The 18090-nt window shown below is 44.3% G+C and overlaps 1 protein-coding gene across 3 annotated transcripts in view; it reads left to right on the forward strand.

The window, feature by feature from the left end:
* Window positions 1-7293: 7293 nt before the first annotated feature.
* The window catches only part of RASSF3 (Ras association domain family member 3), an 80941-nt gene continuing 70144 nt past the window's right edge, over window positions 7294-18090 (forward strand). The window contains exon 1 of one of the 3 annotated variants that reach the window (XM_079773742.1): window positions 7294-7616. In XM_079773742.1, coding sequence (XP_079629868.1) covers window positions 7506-7616 — 111 coding nt within the window. In that variant the 5' untranslated portion in view covers window positions 7294-7505. The remainder of the gene's footprint in view (window positions 7617-18090) is intronic. The other 2 variants (XM_079773743.1, XM_079773741.1) reach the window with 2 other exon arrangements.

Consider the following 18090-nt stretch of genomic DNA (forward strand, 5'->3'; position numbering starts at 1 on the left):
TCCTGCATGCCCCACACTGGGGCTCAAGCTGCAACCTGGGTATGTGCCCCTGACCGGAATCCAACCGGGAACCCTTCGGTCCACAGGCTGATGCTCTATCCACTGAGCCAAACGGGCTAGGGCTCTCTTTTTCTTTTTTTAAAGCCATTTTAATCACCATCTTTTGGAACAGGTGCTGTTTGTTTAAATGTGAGAGAATGCCCTTTCTAAATTATTGTAAGGGGACCTATTCAATTATCATTTTGAAATCTTATTTCTGATTCTCTTCTGTTGACAGAGGAGAACAGAATTTGGCAGAAATATGATGAAAGGGACTTTTCCATCAGAAAATAAATAAATACCTATATACCTAACCTACCTACATAAATAAGTAATGGGAATATACCAGTTAGGATGATATGGGCTGACTCATCTGGCTTCAACAATAAAGTACATATATTAACTCCATAAAGAGGCATCCTAATTAGGCGGCTTCGGAGTTGTTTATTTCAAGGACCCATGCCAGTGCTTCGCGTTATTAAGCTTTGCCGTCTTTAGCCTGTCAGTTTTTTCCATAAAATGGCCACAGAGTTCCCAGGTACCACATTCAGGCAAGAAAAGATGCATTAGGAGAAGGGACAGTCTTTTTTTGTCAGTCTTTTTTAAGGCGAGGACATTTGTCCGAAAGCCACCCAGCAGACTGTCTCTTAAGGTCTCAAAGTCTCCGTGGCCAGGGCTGTGAGACCTGTTCATGCCTAAAGCGATGGACATGGAACCCTCAAACCTAAAAATCAGGCGTTCCTGGTGGGACGGGAACTCCTTACCTGAAAGAGAGGATTCCTGAACAAAGTCCTTGTTTGGTTAACAAGGAAGTGGGTAATGGATGTTGAGTATGCAAAAAAGTCTATTTGGGGCAAAAAGTCTAACTTTTTTTTTTTTTTGTCCTATGGATTCTCTTGCTTTTAACCCTTATAGTAAAGTAATGAGAATAAAATGGGACAGTGTTATTCCCATCTTACTCATGATGAACCTGAGGAACAGAGAAGCTAATTAAATTGTTTCAGGTCACACAAGAGTAAGTGACAGCGTTATTATTCTAACTCATGTCTGCCTGACCTCCAAGGCCATTTCTTTTTCCATATGACATAGGCATCAAAGTTGTAGTTGTCTGTCAACATGACCTTTTTTTATAATCTCCCTGATAAATTATCTTAGTTCCTAGTACATCGTAAGACTATTACCCACGATCATGTTACACAAATGTAATCACAGTGTACATGGTGTTTTATGACCTGCTTTAAAGAATACTTGCTGCTAGCCTTGGCCGGGTTGCTCAGTTGGTTAGAGCATCATCCCGATACGCCAAGGTTGTGGGTTTGATCTCCGGTTAGGGCACATATAAGATACAACCAATGAATGCACTAATACATGGAACAACAAATCGATGTTTCTCTCTCTTTCTTTCTCAAATCAATAAATAGTTAAAGAATATAGTCCTGGGTCTAGTGGTTGAGTGTTGACCTATGAACCAGGAGGTCATGGGTCATTTCCTGGTCAGGACACATGCCTGGGTTGTGGACTCTATCCCCAGTGTGGAGAGTGCAGGGGGCAGCCAATCAACGATTCTCTCTCATCATTGATATTTCTCTCTCTCTCTCCCTCTCCCTTCTTCTCTGAAATATACATTTTTATAAATTTAAAAAAAGAATACTTGCCAATCTTATGAGTGAAAAATGTACCTTGTTTTTATTTGCTAGAGTTTCAAAAGCCTTAATAATCTATTTTCTACCCAGTAACCAAAGGGGTCCTTTAAAAATGTAAGTCAAATCATGTAATTCTTTTGCTCAAAATTTCCAGTGGTTTCTCTTTCATCTCAGAGTAAAAATCAAAGTCCCTATAATTGCTTTTGAGGCATTATAGGAACAGTCACCTCTCTGTCCCTGTTACCTTTCTGATAGCAATTCCTACTACTCTCTTTTACACTCACCCACTTCAGACACACTGGCTTCTTCTTTTTTAACCCTCACCCTAGGATATGTTCTCTGATTTCAGAGAGAGGAAGGGGAGAGACTGAGAAACACTGATGTTAGAGAGAAACATCGGTCGGTTACCTTCCATACATGCCCTGATCAGGGATCAAACCCACAACCTAGGTATGTGCCTTGACCGGGAATTGAACCCACAATCCTTTGGTGCATGGGATGATGCTCCAACCAACTTAGCCACACAACCCAGATCACACTGACTTCTTTGCTCTTATTTGAACAGAACAGCACACTCCTGCCTCAGGGCCTTTGCACTTGCTGTTTTCTCTGCCTGACCTGCTTTCCCCACAGACAACTGAATGGCCAGCTCTCTTACCTCCTATACATCTTTGAAAAGTTACCTTCCTAATGAGAGCTTCAATAACCAATCTATATAAAACATTCTTTATCTTTTTTCCATGATTTTTGTGAGAGTATTAGTGCCTTCCAACAGCCTATCTAATAAAGAGGGAATATGCTAATTGACCGTCACACCCTCACAAATATGGCGGCGCCCACAGCCAATAAAGAGGGGATATGCTAATTGACTGCAACACCCTCACAAAGCTGGCGGCGCCCACAGCCGCAAGATGGCAGCACCCAGCCCCCTCAGGCCCGCCTCATCCAGCCTCAGTCCCCCAGTCCCCTCAGCCCCGCCTCATCCAGCCTCAATACCCCAGTCCCCTCAGGCCGGCCTCATCCAGCCTCAGTCCCCCAGTCCCCTCAGCCCTGCCTCACCCAGTCCCCGCAGCATCCAGCCTCAGTCCCCTCAGCCCCGCCTCATCCAGCCACAGTCCCCCAGTCCCCTCAGCTCCGCAGGGGAAGGCAGTTGGGGGCCATCGGGCCGGCAGGGGAGGGGAGTTGGGGACAATCATGCCGGCAGGGGAGCAGTTAGGCATCAATCAAGCCGGCAGGGGAGTGGTTAGGGGGCTATCAGGCTGGCAGGCAGAGTGGTTAGGGGCAATCAGGCAGGCGAGTGGTTGGGAGCCAGCAGTCCTGGATTGTGAGAGGGGTGTCCGACTGCTGGTTTAGGACATCCCCCTAAATCACAGTTGGACATCCCTCAAGGGGTCCCAGATTGGGGAGGGTGCAGGCTGGGCTGAGGGACACCCCCTCCCCAGCCCCAGGCACGAATTTTGTGCACCAGGCCTCTAGTACTGTATAATTCCCTTATTCATTTTGCCTGTTTCCCTCCAATCCACACTACAATATATGCCAAGGATTTTTATGTATTTTGACCAGTGATGTATCCCTTGTGCTGAGATCAGTGGTAGATAGTGTGTGCTCAATAACTAATTGTTGACTGAGTGACTGTTTTATTGTATAAATGACTGATAAGTTATAGTTCTCCTTTTATGAATGAATTGTCATATCCTTTGGTTACTTTTTTATTAGGTGTTCTAAGTTTTTATTGATTTGTATAAACTCTTTATATTTTGAGGATATCAATTTTATGGCACATATTCCCCCTCAGTTTTTTCTCCTTTTACCATTGTATGTAGATATTGTGTTAAAAGTACTTAAACTTTTACAGTCAAATCTAGAAATATTTTCCTTTTTGATACTGTGTTTTATAAGGACAAGTTGACAAAAGAAAAAGTTTACTTCTAAATAATTTTAGTCAAAAGGTGAGCAGTGCCTAATTTTTTCCTACTTTTATTATATTTGAATTTCTACTATTTGCAGATAATGATTTAAACTTGTTAATATGTAGCCCTTACTGGTTTGGCTCAGTGGATAGAGCATTGGCCTGCAGACTGAAGGGTCCCAGGTTTGATTCTGGTCAAGGGCATGTACCTTGGTTGCGGGTACATCCCCAGTAGGGGGTGTGCAGGAGGAAGCTGATCAATGTTTCTCTCTCATTGATGTTTCTAACTCTCTATCCCTCTCCCTTCCTCTCTGTAAAAAAATCAATAAAATATGTTAAAAAAAGAAAATTAAATTAAAAAAATAAACTTGTTAATATGTAATCACATTTATACAATTATTTTTCTCCTGGGTGGTTTATCTGGTAAGCAAGAAGGGTAAACTGTTTCTAAAACCTTCCCTTTTACTTTAAGGAAAATAATTTGATGTACAGGATGATTAAAATTATAAAACATTTATGTTTATAATATTTGCATATATTTATTATTAAATATATTCTCCATTCAAAGCAAAGGTTACTAGCCTATGAATCTAAATCATTAGGCTTTTGTGTCACTGTAACATTTATGATAATTGAGCCCACATATAAATTCTATTCTGTGTTTGACAGTAAGTCCTTTCAGAACTGAACTTGGTTGCATACATTTATATATCCCACTCCTTCCCTGAATTTTAAATATTGAACATGTCTACTTGTTTAATGTGACATTTTGAATTTTGACAAATATTTCATGAACCAAATTTTAAATGTGTAATATTTAAAATAAAGAATACTATCAGAAAAATATAGAAATATTATTATGATGCTGCTTTTAGGAAACAGAATGCCAGTTCTTTAATGTTGTTTGCTTCTTGTTGTTTAAAAGCAGTGCTTCTACTTCATTATCCAATTATGCCTTTTTAAAAACAAGTATTTTTTTTTTATTGATTTCTGAGAAGGCAGAGGGAGAGAGATAGAAACATCAATGATGAGAGGAAATCATTGATTGGCTGCTTCCTGCACGGCCCACACTGGGGATTGATCCCGAAACCCAGGCATATGCAACCACTGAGCAAAGCTGGCCAGGCCAATTATGCCTTTTTGTTACAACTGATTTGATGGTGTATTGACAGATACAAAAGTTAGTTAAATCCTTTGCAATTTAAAAAAATAATACCATGAAAAAATCCTTTCTATCATATGGTGGATCATAAAGTACTTTAATGTATTTTTCCTTCTAATATCTTTCTTCAAGGTATTCAAAAACTGTTTAAAATAATTTGTTCTGGGTGGGGTTATTTTTCCCTTCTCATTTACAATAAAACAAGTTATTTAAATTCTTTAACCTATGCATTACTCTTTTTTAAATATATATATATATATATATATATATATATATATATATATATATATATATGTATTGATTTCAGAAAGGAAAGGAAAGGGAGAGAGAGATAGAAACATCAATGATGAGAGGGAATCATCGATCGGCTGCCTCCTGCACTCCCCGCACTGGGGATGGAGCCCACAACCCAAGCATGTGCTCTTGACTGGAATCAAACCCTAGACCCTTCACTCCATAGGCCGTTCTATCCACTGAGCCAGACCAGCCAGGGCACCTATGCATTACTCTTAAATTCAGGTATTTAATAAGAATTACTTAATAAAATAATGGAAACCAAATCTACATAAGTAAATCATCCTATCCCTTTATACTAGGTTATGTGTATGGCATACACAGGGATCAGCTTAGGCTGTGCAAATCAATGTGGAATTAGAATTCCTGGTTTCTAACCTTTCAGTAGCTGTGTGGCTGGTGTGGGGGAGGAAAAGTTATTTTCCTTCTATCCTAAGTTCTTCTAGGCTGGACTAATAATCACATCAACATGAGACAAATTAACAGGAGAAAATGACCAAATTTATTATGTATGTACATACGAATGTTCCAATAGACCAGTGATGGGCAACCTTTTGAGCTTGGTGTGTCAAACTTCGCCAAAAAACTGAGCATAACTCGGGTAGTGTGTCACTCTGAGGAAAAAACTAACTCCAAGACTCTAGTCGCAAATGTTTCATCCTCAGGAGCAGCAAATGTTTCATCCTCGGCATGCGGCCGCGTGTCAGTTTGACACGCGTGTCATAGGTTTGCCATCACTGCAATAGACTATGAGAGCAAGTCAGGTTGAAGGTTTTTTCTGAATCATTTTTAAGAATAACCGGCTTAAAACAATATCTAAAAAAGGCCACATTTTGGATTGGTAAATTCCACTTCCTCTCACTGGGAAGAGCCTTTAATGTTGCAGAATCTTTAAAATGGGCTGCAACTGCGAGGCCTGCCTCCTGGAGTTGCTGTGAGTCAGCTGGGGCCATACTCCAGTTTACAGGCTGGGTGGGTGGGGAAGAATGAGGACGGAGAGCAGGTTGCAGGCCTCCTTTCTGCCGGGCTAGGATGACTCTTGAGCCACGTCCCTCCTCCCCATTCTCTCCAGACCAGCTCTCCCTCCCGCTAGTCCACAGATGACCTCGGCGGACCAGGGACCAGGCAGAGGACCTAGAAGGGTATCTGAAGAACTTCAGGCCAGAAGAGGCCCAGCCCTGCCACCTGCAGCTACTTTTCTCTCTTTAGGCCTCAGCTGCTCCAGGTGTAAGCTGAGCATGAAATAGTACTATCTAACTTACAAAGTTGTTCTTAGGATTAGAGCTATGCAAGAAAGTTTGGCTATAATAGGTGAAAATGTTGTTTCCTAACCCCTCTTTCCCTCCTAAGGAAACCTCTCCTAAGGCCTGTTTACCATAGCAGAACCTCTTTTCAACCAGAATCCTGCAAGGAAACTAGTGTTATTTAAATCAACCCAGTAAGAGAAAGGTGTAACAGGCGCGGTACCACCGGCGTCTTGGAGGAAAAATTTGCATTTTAAAAGAGGATTACCTGACTGGAAGGATTTCAGAAAATATGGAACTTTTTGGTAGGGCAGTGAATAAAATTCCTTCAACTCTTACCCCCCACTGAAACCGTGCCTTGTCGGTTTAAAGCGGATTGTGGGAGGGGGACTTTTAAAAAGCACGTTTAATTAATAAACTCGAATTACAGACCTAGTTCACACCCCCTCCCCCTTTCCCCCCACCCCCACCCCGCCTTTTGCACCGAGCGGCTTCTGCGATCGTAATGACCTTGGCTGTGCTAATCTGGGAATGAACCCTCGCTAGCGAGAAGGGCTGCAGGGAAAGACCCGAAGCTCAACGGAACTAACAGGATGTTTTCATTTGAATAAACTCAACCCAGTTGTTACCTCCCGGCTCAACATTGCTAACTTTCAACCCCCCAGGAGGGGCGAGCTGCGGGAGGTCAGCCCGGGGCGAGACCGCCGCTGGACGCCCGAGGGTCTGGGGGCCCCGTGGCCGGGCAATCCCCACCGCCACCCCGGGACCCCGGGACCCCGGGAGGGGGCGGCGGGCTGATCAGAGGAACGGGCAGTTTCCGGGAGGTTGGGCAAACGACCCCGAACCCAGCCCCACCACGCGCAGCCATCGCACAGAGCTTTCCGGCTTCTACTCCGCGGGAAGGGGCGGCCGCCCGTCCCCACCTGCGGCGGCGCGGGGGAGCGCCCGGAGCCTCCCCGAGAGGGGGGCGGGGCGGAGCCCCGGGAGGCGGGGTCGCCGGGCGCTCGGAGGCCGGGCAGCGCCAGGAGCCGGGCGGGGAGGCGGCGCGAGGGGCCCGGGCGGTTGGGTTGAGCGGCGGTCGCAGCTGCGGCAGGACGGCCCGTCGGCGGCTCGGGGCCGCGCGCCGAGAACCTCGCGGGGCGGGCGGGCGCGGCACCCCCGGCCTGGCCGCCTGCGCCCCGGGGAGGCGGCCGGCGCGCGCCTGGACCAGCAGCATGAGCAGCGGCTACAGCAGCCTGGAGGAGGACGCCGAGGACTTCTTCTTCACCGCCAGGACCTCCTTCTTCAAGAGAGCGCCCCAGGGCAAGCCCCGCGCCGGCCAGCAAGTGAGTGCGCGCCGCGGCGCTGCGGCCCCGGCCCGGCGCGCCCGGGGGGTGCCCGGGCGGCGGGACCCCTGACGCCACGTGTGTGCGCGCGGGGCGGGGATGCTCGCCGGGTGGGAGGAGGGGGCCGCGGGGCAGTGGCTCCTGCCTTTTTGGATCCCGGGGTTCTGGCTCGAGTGTGTGCTTGTGGGCGTGCGGGCGTGCGCTGGGGGCGCCCGGGGCCAGGGAAGGAGGAAGGGCGGGGAGGCCCAGCCGGCTCCTGCCTTCCGCGCCAGATGGCCTCTGCGGTCCCGCCTCGGGCGGCCGGCGGCGGGGGAGCCGTTCTCGGCGGGGAGGCGTCCCCGGGCCACCCCCGGAGTTGTCCCTGCGACCCGGGACGCCCTCCGCGCCCCCGCAGAGTCAACGGTCAGGTCCTCGCGCGGGGCCTCTGGCTGGTCAGCTCGGTGGCCTGCGGCCCCCTGAGCGGCTCGGAGGGCCGCGTAGTCGCTAGGGGGTGGCAGGGTGACCCGGCGGCTCGGACCCCGCGCCGCGGGGTCGGGAGGGAGCGCGAAGAGGAACGCGGGGGGCCCGACGGTAGTAGGCGCTCACGAAAACCTTGGTTGCGGGTGTCAAAGTTGGCCATTTCCTGTTAAAGGCAAGCTGTGGGTGCCTCGAATCTGTTTTGCAAACAAGTTCCTGTGATAGGTAAATACTAGCGGGCGGGAGCCGAGCCCTAGGCCGGCTTCTTCCTTTTTTGGAGGAGGCATGCCGTGGGAAGCAGGACTTGGGAGAAGATGGTCCGGGAACCGGGGCCGGTTTCGCCGACCGAGGCCGTGTTTTGCAGAGAGGCTTTCCCCAAACGGGGCGTTGGGGGCTGGACTTCTGAGTGTGGCGCTTGAGCCTCCTGGTCCCGGAGCCACACCAGGAAGCCCTGCCAACCCAGCCCGGCGCACATCAGATTAGAGAAGGCTGTCATGGAACAAACCGGTTGCTCTTAAAAGGACAGGCGGGCACCACACATTGCTCTCCAACTTAGTCCTGGAGACTAGAAACAAGGATGAGGACCGAGTGTGTAATGCGCTAGGGTTTCCTCGCCAGAGTTTTTAAGGTTCTCTAACCACTTTCCGAGGACAGATTTCTTTTTATGTCAGGAAGTGTTAGTCTTTTCAACCTCTTAACTTCCAAGCCAGAAGAAGGGGGAGCGGGGCCCTTAAGGGCAAGAGGGAAGTCATGTGCCCTTACTCAGTAGCAGGTGATCCTAGTGAAGCCTGGTGCCTGAAGTCCTCCCCTCTTTATTTCTAAGGTTCAAGGCTGCCCTGTTGACTAGTCGCTTGGAGTGATGTCTTCTTGGGCTGCCGTAACAAATACCACGGACTAGGTACTTGAGCAAATATTTGCTTCTCACAGTTCTGGAGGCCGCAAGTCGGAGATCTGGGTGCCTCCGTGGTTGGGTTCTCAGGGAGGACTCCTTCCTGGACTTCCTGGCTGGCAGACAGCTGACTTCTTACAGTCCCCTCACATGGACAAAGGGCTCTCTCTCTTCCTCTTATGAGGACACTAAACCCGTCGTGGGGGCCACCCTCAGGACCTAAGTATCTCCCAAAGGCCCCCCTCTCCAAATACTATCCCATTAGGGCTCCACCCTATGACATTTGAGGGGCCACAAACATTCAGTCCATAGCAGGTGATCTCTTGTTTTCAGTAGAGTGTGTTCTAATGGTGAGAGTTTGCTGTGAAGTTTGGAAATCAGAATTACCCTTCTTCCCCCTATTGGTTATGGAAGAATTGCATTTCTTTGTGCTTTTTTCACTTTTTTTTCTTTCTTTCTTGCCCTCCCCTTTCTTTTCATTCTCCACTTTGTATTTTCTCCTCCCACTTATGTTGCTCTCACCATTTGACACTTGGACTAGAGCTTGTCAGAGATGGTGCTGGTTTCAGGTCCATTCCGGAGGGAGCTAGTCATCTCCAGAAAACTTGCTGGTTCTTGGGTTCTGCAGGTGTGAGATGCTCCTTCACAAGGGCCAAAGTATCTCGGTTGGAATGGTGCGAAGATGCTTTGGTGCTTTAAAAGTAAAAACATCTTTTCCTGGCCCGTGTGTCTGAGTTGGTTGAGCATTGTCCCATGCACTGAGTGGTCCCATGCACTGACTTGGTTTTGAGCTTAAGTCCCAGAAGGGGGTGTGCACCAGGCAGCCAACCTGTGTTTCTATCTCTCCCTCTTCCCCTAAAATCAATAAATACATATTTAAAAAAAAAACTTTTTATGGACTTATAAGTCCAATATAATATTTGTGTTATACTCATAATTTATGTAATAGTCACCTAGCATATATGTTATACTCATGTAATGTTACTTATTTAGCATTTAGAATTAGTCCAACATTAACATGTATTTTGCTGAAAATCAGGACAATAAGACCTAATTCTTTGCTTGAAGAGTTTAATATGCGTATTCTGAAGCTATATTGCCTATGTATTTCCCCTTCTAACATGACACATGCAAAGTGTGCTGAGTTATAGGACTTATTTGCCAGGTGTAGAAAATGTTCTAAACTCTGAATTTTAGTAGGTACTTTAGTTTAAAGAATTGGTTGTCTGTTAAATTCCTGATAAGATCTGGAAGTTATGGAAGTAAACTTTATAAAGCAAGGCACTCAATATAGAACATTTTTTACCTAAGGTTAGATAAGCCTTTTTCATTTTAGCTAACTTGGAATTATAGGAATAAGGTAAGCATTCTGACAAAGTGTATAGTGAAATTTTTCTTTTCTCTAGAGAGTTGGAAAGAGAGGTGTTGCTAGAGGGATCTATTATCGATAATAATGATTTTTTTTGGTGCTGAATCACCTGGTGTAAAAGCCAGAACATGTAGCTTTAGAACTCCTGAAAATATCCAGAGAAAGCAAGATGTCTGTGGTAAAAGCAGGATGGGGAGGACGGGGGAGAGGGTGAGAAATGTCTTTCTTCTCTCGCCAGGCAAAGGAACAAGCCCAACTTTTTTTCTGTCTCCAACAATAACAAAAATTTTACAGATATAAAGCAACTGCTTACCATTTTATTTCTTATTTTATGTTGGTAATCCTCTTTTTTTTTTTTTTAATGGAAATGGAAAAGGGTTAAAAACCAGTAGGAAGGATGTAAAGGGAATGAACATATAGCCTGTTTGTGGCCGTTTGAATGCTACATTTATTACTGTATTCACAGAGTCCCAGTCAGTACCGGACACACAGTGGTTGGTCATTGAATGCAGTATTAGTTGAATGAATGAGTGCTTTTCCGGTTTGATAATAATGGGCTCTTCGAGGGTTTAAAGATCCTATCTTAAGATTCTCCCAAGGATCATCTGGAGTAATGAAAAGTAAGGCCTTGTTAATTGATTTGACTAAGGGGCCACATTTAGGGGAAAGACTGGAAGTCATGTTTTCGGACACAAATTCCACTTTGCTTTTTGTTACTTCTTGGCTATAAAAATAATTTAAAATTTTTGAATTTCCCCTTTGCAAAAATGGACATCTATAATTTAGGTGTTTCTTAAGATGTTGACCCCCTCCTTTTCTGCATGCATCTTCGTTACAGTGTTGGTAATTCATACTTGTGGGTACACTCTATTGTTGTTTCAAGCAGAAACAAGAATGTGGGCAGTTCTGTAATTCATCATTTTCTGAGTTTCCAACAAAATCAAACTACAGGACACATTTAGACGTCCAAGAATAGAAATTGATCACAATTATTAATCTGTTGGAGCACATCTTACTCCATATCTAAGGTGATCACTTTTCTCCCTAAGCCTTTGGTAGTTAATGGGAATAAGGAAATGAGACACTTGTTTTTGCTTTAGAAGTAGAATAGTAAAGAGATCTTTTTCTTTTTCTTTTTTTTTTTACAGTGTAATTGAATTAAAAATTTGTCTCCAAATTATATTTTATTTAAAAAATGTATTGAATAAAATTATTTAGGTTTCAGGTATACAATTCTGTGATACATCAGCAGTATTTTGTATTGACTTTCCAAAGTCAGATTTCCTTCCATCATTTATCCCCTTTACCCTCTCCCACCTCCCCCTACCCAAGAGGTTTTGAAAAACTTGAAATAGCCCTCTGAATCACTCACACTTTTAAAAAAATTGATTATATAGAAAGAAAAACATCTATTTTTATTGTTCCACTTATTTATGCATTCATTGGTTAGCCCTCGTTTGTGCCCTGACTGGGGATCGAACCCACAACCTTGGTGTATCAGGACGCTATAACCAACTGAGCTATCTGGCCAGGGGTGGGCCCCTCTCTCACTTTTTATTTATCTATTTTTTCCACTCACTTTAAAAAAAAATGTTTTTTATTGAATTTAGAGAGGGGGAGAGAGAGAGAGAGAGAGACATTGATGTGAGAGAGAAATATTAATCGGTTGTTTCCCGTATGTGCCCCAACCTGGACCGAACCTGCAACGTGGGCATGTGCCCTGACCAGGGATTGAATTGGTGACCTGTTGGTGCACAGGAAGACACTCAACCCACTGAGCCACACCGGCCAGGGCTCCATTAGAAGTTTTGGTAATAGTTTTGATGTTTTACAACAGTGGTCGGCAAACCATGGCTCTCGAGCCACATGCGGCTCTTTGGCCCCTTGAGTGTGGCTCTTTCACAAAATACCACGCCTGGGCGAGTCTATTTTGAAGAAGTGGCGTTAGAAGAAGTTTAAGTTTAAAAAATTTGGCTCTCAAAAGAAATTTCAATCGTTGTACTGTTGATATTTGGCTCTGTTGACTAATGAGTTTGCCGACCACTGTTTTACAACATCAAAAGTATTTTGGCTATACTAACTTTTTAATCCCTAGATTATAATAATTTTTTTTTCATTTGTAATTTTGCTTATTTGGGTCCTCTCTTGTTTTCTTAATGAGTCTAGTTAAAGGTTTATCAGTTTTGTTTGTCTTTTCAATGAACCAGCTTTTGGTTCCATCAGTCATTTGTATTCTTTTTTAGGCTCTGTTGTTTTATTTTCACTCTGGTCTTTATTTCCTTCCTTATAGTCATTTTAGGCTTTATTTGTTCTTTTTCTAGCTCCTTTAGGTTTTTAGGATAGATTGTTTATTTGAGAGTTGTTTTTTTTGTTTCTTGAGGTAGGCTATGAATTTTTCTCTTAGAACTGCTTTGGCTGTGTCTCAGATTTTTGTGCTGTTGTGTTTTCATTTACATTTGTCTCAAGGTATGTTTTTATTGCTTTCTTGATCTTGTTGTTAATCTGTTGATTGTATAGTAGCATATTATTTAGCCTCCTGTGTATGTGCTTTTCAGGTTTTTTTCTTGGAATTGATTTCTAGTTTTATACCATTGTGATTGGAGAATATGCTTGATATGATTTCAGTCCTCTTTAAATTTGTTGAGACTTGTTTTGTGGCCTAACATGTGGTCTGTTCTGGAAAATGTTCCATGTGTGGTTTAGAAGAATGTATATTCTGTTGCTTTGGAGTGAAATGTTCTAAAAATAGAAATGAAATCTGATCTAATGTGTCATTTAAGGCCACTGTCTCCTTGTTGATTTTCTGTCTGGATCATCTGCCTATTGATGTCAGTGGGGTGTTAAAAGTTCCCTACCATGACTATTACTACCAATCTCTCCCTTTTTGTCCGTCAGTATTTGGTTTATATATTGAGATAATCCTACGTTGGGCGCATAAATGTTATAGCCTCCTGTTGGGTTGATCCCTTTATCATTATAAAATGTCATTCTTTGTCTCTTGTTAAATATAGTCTTTGTTGTTGTTTGTTTTTTAAGTATATTTTTATTGATTTCAGAAAGGAAGGGAGAAGGAGAGGGAGAGAAACATCAATGATGAGAGGGAATCATTGACCAGCTGCCTCCTTCACGCCCCATACTGAGGACCCAGCCCACAACCTGGGCATGTGCCTTTGACTGGAATCAAACCCGGGACCTCCTGGTTCATAGGTCGAAGCTCAACCACCAAGCCATGCTGGCTGGGCTAGCCTTTGTTTTAAAGTCTGTTTAGTCTGATATAAGTATTGCTACCCCAGCTTTTTTTTCTTTTTCTGTTTCCATTTGCATGAAATATCTTCTTCTATCCCTTTACTTTTAGTCTGTGTGTTGTATCTTTCCATCTGAAATGGGTTAATTCCTATGTTATTGAATGTAAACATTCCCAACAGTCCTTTGCCTGGTGCATGATGATTTACACATCTCGTCTTCATGCCTGGTATATCCTGTTCTTACCCAGTATTGACCCATTGGAGTTTTGCGTTTGTGTGAGCAGGACACACAAAGACTCATCCTTTAACTGAATTTCAAAAGAAAATTAGTCACCGATGCATATATCCTCATATATGAACAACACACTCTTTACTCCGTTTTTTTTTTTTTTTTTCTTCTGGCTAACTCGGAAGACTTAGAATTATTTGGAAAGCAGTGACACAAAATATTTATGAAAAGAAAAGCTAAAAATATCTAATAATGTGGTTATTCTTTTTAGACTTCCTTTGGCAGTCAGTGTATGTCATAACTTTAAACATTCATTTTCTGGGAGAAAAAAATGAGGCTGACCAAATGCTTTGTATTGTGGCTTGATCACCAACTCTTCCTAGCCCTGAGCAAGCAGCTCTAGCTTACCCCCAGCTTCCCACGTAAAGTGGCTGTCTTTTGATACAGGCCCCAGTTTGAGGCTTGCCTTTCACTTCTAATTTGACCCAAGGCCATTAGCCAGCCGGCCCCTCTTCAGAGAAGACCCAAATGGGATATATGATAGATGCATGCCGAGGAGCTGCTCATTTAATTAAATGTCTTGTCTTAGCTAACTCAGCCTGTTTGCGTCCTTGTCTCATTGAAGAGCTAATGTATATATGGGTGGGCAGAAGTAGCTTTACAGTTGTGAGTACTCGAAACAGTTTATTCTTGTATTATTATTTAAATATTGTATTATTTTCCATATGAGCAACTTTTTTGGCCATCCCTGTACATTGTCTAGTAGGAGGATTTATTCTCTTTTTTGGGGTGTGTGTGTGTTTAAAATAGAATATTTTATTAACATGGTAGTTGTCTTTGTAACATGTGCACACATACTCGCACACTCAGAATGATCTGCTTGCGGGGGGGGGGGGGGGGGAGACTATGTATGCCTAAGAGGAAAATGAAAAATTAAAAAATTTCTATATGGTTTTCATTATTGTAGGCAATTATGTCCACATCACTTACAAAGCTATTGCCAAATCTGTCCAAGGAAGCAGTTTGAGAGGGGAAGAAAAAAATACTGGGAAAAATTCAACAGTGGCATAGCAGAGTCTCAATATGAGAAAGCTGACATAATGTGGACTTTTGCTATGACTTTTGTCTTTGCAAAATATGGGCAGAGTTTGTCAATGGGCAGAAAATAAAAGAAGGCAGTGTGAAGTAGGCTTTTGCAGTCAATTTTCCTCACAGTATTGTGCAGGGTCATCAAGAAAATGCTTAGTCTTTCTCTGGAACCAGTTTCAGAACTTTTCCAATTGCAATGGTCTTACCCTCATCTCTCAAAGTAAATCGACCCATCTGAGGGAAGTCTTTAAAGGTCTCAAGGCAGATGGTTCCTGCTGTCCTTAAGCAAGCAATGCATACTTGATCTTGTTTCACAAAACAGGGTCGAGTCTTTTTTCTAGGAGGATTTATTCTTGCTAAGCAAACACTGCCTGTATTACAAGGCCCCGCTCTCTGATGCAACCACTTTTAAGTAATAGCATGTAATGAGGACTCTATAGTCAATATTAGCTTTCTCTCGGTTCCTTTCTGAATCCATGTTATTCCCGCATCACAGAACCTGGACCTGAAATTGCTTCCCTAACTTTACCTTCGCATGTCAACCTACATAATGCCTTCTCAGAGAATTCTTCCTGAACCACCAGCCCAAAGCACCTCTTGCTTCATAACGCCCTCTGCTCTTTTCCTTCAAAGCAAAAATGATAATTTGTTGTTATATTTTCTTTAATGAGGATTGAGACTAGCATGTATAACAACACATAAAATAAATGTCTGGTCCTTAGTAGGCAAATGAAAGCCTACTCATTATTAAAAGTACATACTCGGTACTCTTAATTTTCCTTTATACCCAGTTGTACACAATTTTGTGTATCTCCCAAGTAGATCCTAAGTCTCCACAGTACCATACATGTAGTAGTCATTTAAAAATGGATGAGCCCTAGTCACTTTGGCTCAGTGGATAGAGTGTCAGCCTGTGGACTGACGGGTCCCAGGTTTGATTCCCGTCAAGGACATGTACCTTGGTTGCAGGCTTGATCCCCGGCCCTGGCGGGGGCACGTGCAGGAGACAACCAATCGATGTGTCTCTCTCACAGTGATGTTTTTCTCTCTCTGTCTCTCCCTCTCCCTTCCACTCTCTCTAAAAATCAATGGAAAAATATTCTCAGGTGAGTATTAACAAAAAACAAACAAACAAAATAAAAATGGTTGATATTGGTGATGTTATTACTAGTTAGATACACTGAGTGGCCAGACTATTATGATCTCTGAACGCATAATAATCTGACCACTCAGTGTATATCCTATATAATAAAAGGCTAATATGCAAATTGTCCCCTCGACCAGGAGTTTGACCAGCAGGCAGGCCGGCCAACCGCCCATGTCCCCTCCCCCTGGCCAGACCCCACCCATGCATGAATTCATGCACCGGGCCTCTAGTGTGTGTGTGTGTGTGTGTGTGTGTACATACACACACACACACACACACACACACACACACACACACACACACACACTAGAGGCCCGGTGCAGGAAATTCATGCACGGTGGTGTGTCCCTCAGCCCAGCCTGCACCCTCTCCAATCTGGGACCCCTCGAGGGATGTCCGACTGCCCGTTTAGGCCCGATCCCAGTAGGACATCCCTCTCACAATCCAGGACTGCTGGCTCCCAACTGCTCATCTGCCTTCCTTCCTGATTGCCCCTAACCGCTTCTGCCTGCCAGCCTGATCACCCCCTAACCACTCCCCTGCCAGCCTGATTGATGCCTAACTGCTCCCCTGCCAGCTTGTTTGCCCCTAACTGCCCTCCCCTGCAGGCCGGGTCCCCCCAACTGCTCTCACCTGCAGGCCTGGGTCCCCCCCAACTGCCCTTCCCTGGGTCCCCCCCAACTGCCCTTCCCTGCAGGCCCGGTCAGCCCCAACTTCCCTCCTCTGCCGGCCTGGTCACCACTAACTGCCCTCCCCTGCAGGCTTGATCGCACCCAACTGCCCTCTCCTGCTGGCCATCTTGTGTCCACATGGGTCAGCCATCTTTGACCACATGGGGGCAGCCATCTTGTGTGTTGGAGCGATGGTCAATTTGCATATTACTCTTTTATTAGATAGGAGATATACACACACACACACACACACACACACACACACACACACTGAGTGGCCAGATTATTATGCGTTCAGAGATTATAATAACCTGGCCACTCTGTATAAATCACTGTATACGTCCCCCTTATTTTAAGAAAACCCATCATTCATTCGTGCATTCAGCAATTTTTTGAGTGCTTTCTCTGTGCCTCACACACATAAGCTTGGCTCTGGGAATAGAGCAGTGAACAAAACGAGGTTCTGGTCTCATTTAGTAATATTTTTTAAAAGCTTATTAAATAGACAACACATCTCTCTAATTTTCCTTTAAAGAACTTGTTCCTTTAGTGGAAAGGAAACTTTTCACTGCTCACAATTTTTCAGGAGCACACCCATTGGTAGAGTGTGGTGTGGAAATGTTGACTGAGAAGTGTATCCCTGAAAAACTAATCACATTTCCCTGACACCTGCCCAAAACTGTAGATGGCTGCTCCAACAGAAACATAATCGTGCTCAAGGACATAAAATGCATTAAACAGTTAAAAGTCTAAGCAGAGTTTACCAAACTCTTGAACGAGTTAACTGCCCAGGTTTCTCTTAATAGTTCAGTTAGTTCTGGTTTGGCTGAGTGGCTAGTCAAATAGGGTGTTTTTTTCTTCTTGTTAATTTTTTTTTTTTTATTGGAGAGGGACAGAGATGCAATAAGAAGGATGTCAGAGGATGTAAAAAAAAAAAAAGGATTGCCGAAACCGGTTTGGCTCAGTGGATAGAGCGTTGGCCTGCGGACTCAAAGGTCCCAGGTTCGATTCCGGTCAAGGGCATGTACCTTGATTGCGGGCACATCCCAGTAGGGGGTGTGCAGGAGGCAGTGATAGGTGTTTCTCTCTCATCATCGATGTTTCTAACTCTCTATCCCTCTCCCTTCCTCTCTGTAAAAAAATCAATAAAATATATTAAAAAAAAAAAAAAAAGGATTAATGCCCAGCCGGCATGGCTCCGTGGTTGAGCGTTGACCTCTGAACCAGGAGGTCACAGTTCGATTCCCATTCGGGGCACATGCCCAGGTTGCAGGCTCAATCCCCAGCAGGGGGAGTGCAGGAGGCAGCCAGTCGGTGATTCTCTCTCATCATTGATGTTTCTAGCCCTCTTTCCCTCTCCCTTCCTCTCTGAAATCAAT

The sequence above is a fragment of the Cnephaeus nilssonii genome (assembly GCF_951640355.1).
Source record: "Cnephaeus nilssonii genome assembly, chromosome: 6".
Lineage (NCBI taxonomy): Eukaryota > Metazoa > Chordata > Mammalia > Chiroptera > Vespertilionidae > Cnephaeus > Cnephaeus nilssonii.